Below are 6,568 nucleotides of genomic sequence, written 5' to 3' on the forward strand. Positions count from 1 at the left end.
ACAGCTTCCCTGGGCCGGAAGCGGTGGCTCACGCCTGTAATCCTAGCACTCTGGGAGGCCAAGGCGGGCGGATTGTTTGAGCTCAGGAGTTCGAGACCAGCCTGAGCAAGAGCGAGACCCCGTCTCTACTAAAAATAGAAAGAAATTAATCGGACAACTAAAAATATATAGAAAAAAAATGAGCCGGGCATGGTGGCGCTTGCCTGTAGTCCCAGCTACTCGGGAGGCTGAGGCAGGAGGATTGCTTGAGCCCAGGAGTTTGAGGTTGCTGTTAGTTAGGATGACACCACGGCACTCTAGCCCGGGCAACACAGTGAGACTCTGTCTCAAAAAAAAAAAAAAAGGAAACAGCTTGCCTGGTTCCAAAAAAGATATTTTTGTATTTTACTGGGATTATGACAAATACATAGTTTAACTAAGGGAGAACTGACACCTTTTAAAATACTCTTCTTATCCAAGAACATGACATACCTTCAAGTGACTACATCTTATGTTTCTCATTGGCATTTTAAAGTTTTCTTCACTATCAACTGAATAATATTAATTTTAAAAAAAGCCCTCCTTTCCATTTTATTTTCAATATTCCTATTTTTTTATCTTGTTTAAATACAATGGCTATTAAGTCTGGAACAAAGCTAAGTAAAGACAAATAACACCACATTGTGATCATTAGTTCATGTTGGACTATATATAATTAAACCACTGCCCAACCTCAAACCAGATCATTGTCAATAACTTACACTTACTCTACTTGCCAGGCTCCTCTCACCACCAAGGTAAACACTACTGTGAATTTTTTGTTCATTCTTTTGCTTTTTGGTTTCAGTTTTATCATATACGAGATACATGTATCATATATAGTCAATCATACACATCATATTCAATTCTCATTATTCAGATTCTGTATTTGTGAATTCATTTCTCACTAACATTTATTTCTAATTCCACTATCGATACTTGCAGTGTTTTGACGTTATTTGCAGACATGCAGAGTGTTGAAAAATTTGAGTTGCCTGCCATGCATGTTCCCAGCTGAGGTGCAACAAGACCTTGTTTCAGCTTTCATAAGCAAGTATCCTGTTTGCAGTCTGTTTGTTTTTGTTGATTTTGCTGCTTAAAATGGTAACCAAACGTAATGCAGAGCGTTCCTAAGTGCAAGGCGTCTGTGATGTGCCTTATGGAGAAACTGTATGTGTGTTGTTGGCTGAGTTCAACGTTATTGGATCAACCATAGATTAATATGTTAAGTAAGGTATCTTTAAATGGAAACACACATGTAACAAGGTTATGTATTGATAGGCTGATGAAAATATGGCCAGTGGCTCGTAGAAACCTAACCCTGCATTTCTCCTAGGAGTAATGGTGTAGTACTCTCTAAGTGTTCATAGTTACTTTATGGAACTACTATGGATAATAAAACGACTGTACACACACACACACACAATTTTTACATACAGTTTTTCCTCAGTATCCATGGGGGACTGGTTCCAGGACCTTCCTACCAAAATCCTTGGATGCTCAAGTCCCTGGTATAAAATGGTGTAGTATTTGCATATAACCTATACACAACCTCTCATTTATTTTAAATCCTCTCTGGATTACTTGCAATACCTAATACAATGTAAATCCTATGTAAATACTTATTATACTATAAAAAGTATTCCATTTGGGGAATTATGACAAGTAAGTTTGTACATGTTTAGTACAGATGTGACTTTCTTTCCCCTATTTTCAATCCAAAGTTGGTTGAATCCATGAATGTGGAAACCAGATATAGAGGGCCAACTATATGTCTAAATAAATTTAGTTTCACTTGTTTTTGACTTTATATATTTCCAGTAATTAGCCTTGGAATTTTATCATGCATACTTAAAAAGACTAAAGTTGATAATAACTGCCTATCCCTAAGAACACTGAAACATTTTAACTCTAACCCTCTTCCCACCATGCATTCTATTTATAAAATCACAATTTGGCCCAATCATTATCATTTTGCAGATAACATCTGCTTACATTTCCCTGTATGTAAGAAAGTCATCATTACTATCCACACTTTATAACCTTCAGAACTTGTATTTCCCAAGGTTACATACCTCAGAACCAGAGTTGACATCCAGGCTGGGGTTCATGATGCTTATTACTTTCAAACTGCATTTACCTCTAGACATAGTATCTACCACTTATTCATGCTGACTGTATACCAGGCACTATTCTCTGCAAGTGTTAACCTGACATTCATTAATTCATCAAAATCCTCACATTACCCTAACGGGCTATGTATTATCATGATTCACATCTTACGATTCCTAGAATTTGTCTTTCCTAAGGTTACATGTATCAGAACTGACATTAGGATCCAGGCCTTTTTGATTCCCAATTACCTTCATTCACCTTTTCACTCCAGTATGTAATACACCCCTCAGTCCCTCAATAAACACTTGTTTCTTTCTCAATACATCTCACAGTGGCCAGGTAAAATTTAAGGATATCAGATGAAAGGGATGTTTGAAGTTACCTAGGTAGGTACTCTAACCTATGAGGTCTCCGGGAAATGTCATTTACTTTTTGCTAAGATTCAGCCATTGGCAGACCTCAACATAACCCAAGGCTGCTCTCAAGTTATAGACAGCATCTGAGAGTTTTCTGAAGTTTTAAACTTCAACCCATAGATACTAATTTTGTCTCCCTGAACCAAAGTGGCAAACAGCTCCATCCTACTAGCAATGTATTTTAAGATACCAACTACACACACTACTCTTTTAGTTCAGATAAAGTATGCAATTCTTTCAACTATCTTTTCTACATGGATTCTCATTTTCATTTCCTGTGGAAACCACACGAACCATCAAGAAATGGTTCAGTTTTGTCAATGGACACTTTCCATGTTGAAAACCAAAAGAACAATTTGATAAAGCAGTTAATCCTCACCATGGAGAAGGCTGTCTTTCTACCAGCATGGATGCATGGGTCCCAGGACTGAGATCTGTATCCATCCTCTTCTTTTTCTTCTCCTCTCACTCACTAGGGCATCTCCAGGTACAGTAATATTGTGCATAAAACCCTTTGTACTGCCATCTATCTAAGATGCTATGGAGAAATGGTAAAAATAACTTTTCTGCCCTGATCATAGGCAAAAGAGTGGGGAGAAAGTGCCATGGCAAGACTAGCATGCAAGAAGGCTATCTGGTGTGTGCAGCTGAAGCTAAAGTGGTTTGGGCTGTGGGTACAGCTCTTGATGATGAGTCACGCCAAACATGTAACCAACTTGTACCTACAGTACTCGCTCACTAGTTTCTGAGTGAGCTCTAGAACATTTTCCTCCCTTCCAACCAGCAATAAACTCGCATAAAATGGAACTCATTTACAAAAGGTAGGCCATGTTTATTAGAGTCACAAGCAGTTGGCTGACTCAGTGTGACTCAAGACCACAAAGAAACCATTTCGCCTTCACTTCATACTAAGTCCTAGGGTTAGACCCAGACTGGCAGGAGTTCTGCTTGGGGCCTATTCACAGGTTCACAAGTTTCTCATTGAGGGCAATCTGTGACTGTGTGAGATTGGCCAGGTAGGTCACCATCAGCAGGTCCTGGAAGACAAAGAATACACAGTGAGCGAGGGGCTAGGTGGAAAGGGAGCTGAAAGGCCGATCTAGGCCAGCTCCATGGTGGATACTGGGTATGAGGGCAGTCCTGGATAAATGACAGCTGAAAGAGACTGAACAAGAGTCAAAGGTGGAACATAGGAAGGACATGCTTGAGAATATCTTCTCATCTCTACCGATACACTTATATACTAGGAGTGCTGTAACTGAGATGCATGGGTGGAATATAGGGGGTCTGTGAACTCAGATGGGGAAAATAAGAAATTGTACTTTCATTGCCCTCTGAATTTAACATTTCTTTTCCTCATGAATCTAGACAACATGTCACAGTAGTATCAGCAGTAACTGAGACAATGGAATCAAGGACCGAGAAAGAAGGGAATCTCCAAGCACGTGTACCATCTTTTCCTTCCTCCCAAGCTGGACTGCAAGGGGCTATCGGTGAAGCCCGGCCTCCTCTATCCTACTCCAGGCCACCTCACCCAACTCCTCTCACATTTTTATGTGCTGAGGTGGGGGAAGAACTAGGCTCCCAGAGGCCCAGGAATGACACTCACATTGATGTTGCTGTTGAGCATGGTCTCGAAGTCGTCAGGAGCTATTTTGGGTACTTGGTTAACCAGGCTCATCAAGAAGCGACCCACAGTATTGTCAGCTGACACCTTTCCAGACTGAGCACCAAAACAAAGATTCGATGAGGCACAGTTAACTCTAATCACTGAACACCATCATTTCATCAGTGCTCCCAGAGTGGAGATCTAGGTCCTCCCGTTACTCCACGCCCCTCTCACCAGCACGTCCTCTGCATACTGCAACACTGTGCTTAAGGCATCCTGGATGCGAGCTGATGCCCCTCCTACTTGCTGCAAGTCACTCGAGAGTCCGATCACTCGGTTGGGGCTAAAACAGGTCTTCATGATCAGGTCAACTGTGGGAGTTGGGTGAGGGGGGTGGGCGTGGTGGTAGGTAACAAGAGACAGAGAATTCAGTCATCCCATTGGAAAAGACACGGTCTCTAACTGTCCTTTCTCTCCTTCCTACCTCCCTTTGGACTTAGTCACCTTTCCCAGACTCCCTGCTCTGCCCTTTCTAGCTTTTCTTTCTCCTTACAGAGCTCAATCCCTTCACCTAGTATGTCAATCACCGGTTTTGGTCTCATGTGAATGGTCACGTGGCCTCTGGTGCCAATAATTTCCCACTTCTAACAATTTCTCCAATAATTCCTTAAGTCCCATTTATACAGGAGAGAGACTGTGACTTCTAGCTATCACAAACCTTAGATCACTGGTTCCTTTTTGAACCACCCAAGGCATTCATCCTTGTTACAGAACAGCAGCTCCCTCCCCTGAAAATGCCTGAGACCTCTAAGGAGTGTACGGGAAGGTTACTCACCTCCGATACGTTCTGTGTCATAATATGCGTATTTCACTGTCAGAGGTGTGAACATCACTCCCATGGTCCTCCCAGGGACACCCATTAAAGTGCTAGGGAGGGAGAAGTCAAGGTAAACAAACAGCCTTGGGAGAGGGTTTCTACGCCTAGACTGGGCTGTGAAAGCAGTCACAACAGGAGTATGGCTTCCAAGGTTCTGAGATAAGAAGGCTGGGACCATCTGAACGCCAGAGATCACGCAGGAGCAAAAGTCACCTTTTCCCCTTAGCTCATTCCACACACCAAACCCATGCCCTGTAAGAGGGTACTCAGCCTTTGGATCTGGCTTGGTCCCTTTAGAAGATTATTAATACTTCATATACTGTACAATGTCAATGATGAGAGGACAGGACTCTGGATTTCTCTGTGGAGCTGGCTGCCTAGATACCCACTCCCATGGAAAGAAGAGACAAAGACAGGTCTTTTCTAGGACTAAGCTCGTCATTAGCACTGAGAAAACAAGTTGACTCTGGAACACCAAGACTAGACTGACTGCTATAAGTAATCTCACTAAAGATGTTGTCTTCTCAACTCTATACTGGATATATACTTTACTATATTAACTATATATGTTTATAGACTGGCTCTTATACCTGGAAAGGCTAAGACGTCAAGCAGTGGCTAGAGCTTAGTGGTATGCCAACTGGCTTATAAGGCCTTGGCATTTATCACCTTTGTCTTACTGTTTAACAGTTAACTGGCTACAGTGTCAGACAGAGAACCAGCACAAAGTTAAACAGCGTAAGATATGCACTAACAAATGCCTTCGCTCTTACCAGAAGACACAATCCTTTCAGCTCCCCCTAGCAGCATGCCACGAGGGCCTTTCCCAACATCCCCCGCCTCCATCAACCCGCATTTTAACTGCCTGCAAGCTCAATGTGTTAACACAGCAACAATGTTACTGTCACCAAAACTGCACTCAACCCTGGGTTAATAAATGTCTTCAAAATAAGGATGGCCATCCTTTAATCTGTACTATCGTGAGTGCTGTGTTGAGTTCTAGGGATAACAACAAATTAAAGGGTAACTCAGAAAAGTAATAAACATGGTGAAGGATAGTGACAAGAACACCTTGTGAGGACTGGCTGTAGGAAATGTGGATAGTTAGGTTCCAGAAAAGATGACTTCAAAGAAACACAATAGCTTGCTTAAATAACTGAAAGGGCTGCCATTTGAAATTGGCTAAGAGCAAGGAGTAGAAACCAGGAGTACAACTAGGATCAGTGAATGGAAATTACAGGAGAGGTTCTGTTTCAGAGTAAAACCTTTCGAATAACTGTTAACAGTTATTGCTTAAGCAAGAGGAACAGGCTTCCTGAGGAGGCAGTGAGTTATGCACTGAGGAATTAAACTTGCTTGAGGTGGGGGTGGGATGTCATCTAGGCATGGTATGAACTAGACTGTCTTCTATGCCCTTATGGCTCAAGACTGTGGTCACCTGACATAGGCTTTGATGCTCATGCGGCCGTTCTGGAGACTTGTGTCCACAGTGAGGTGAATGGGGTTGGGGGCCTCCCGGCTGTAGTACTCATG

General features: G+C 42.2%; 1 protein-coding gene across 2 annotated transcripts in view; it reads right to left on the reverse strand.

Moving 5' to 3' along the window:
* Nucleotides 1–3,359: 3,359 nt before the first annotated feature.
* The window catches only part of EIF3F (eukaryotic translation initiation factor 3, subunit F), an 11,940-nt gene continuing 8,731 nt past the window's right edge, over nucleotides 3,360–6,568 (reverse strand). The window contains exons 5-9 of one of the 2 annotated variants that reach the window (XM_012654363.1): nucleotides 6,474–6,568; nucleotides 4,994–5,085; nucleotides 4,393–4,529; nucleotides 4,159–4,272; nucleotides 3,360–3,586 (exon numbers count right to left, since the gene is read on the reverse strand). In XM_012654363.1, coding sequence (XP_012509817.1) covers nucleotides 3,509–3,586; nucleotides 4,159–4,272; nucleotides 4,393–4,529; nucleotides 4,994–5,085; nucleotides 6,474–6,568 — 516 coding nt within the window. In that variant the 3' untranslated portion in view covers nucleotides 3,360–3,508. The remainder of the gene's footprint in view (nucleotides 3,587–4,158; nucleotides 4,273–4,392; nucleotides 4,530–4,993; nucleotides 5,086–6,473) is intronic. The other variant, XM_012654362.1, reaches the window with a different exon arrangement.

The sequence above is a fragment of the Propithecus coquereli genome, unplaced genomic scaffold (assembly GCF_000956105.1).
Source record: "Propithecus coquereli isolate 6110/MARCELLA unplaced genomic scaffold, Pcoq_1.0 Scaffold44, whole genome shotgun sequence".
NCBI classification, from domain to species: Eukaryota; Metazoa; Chordata; class Mammalia; order Primates; family Indriidae; genus Propithecus; species Propithecus coquereli.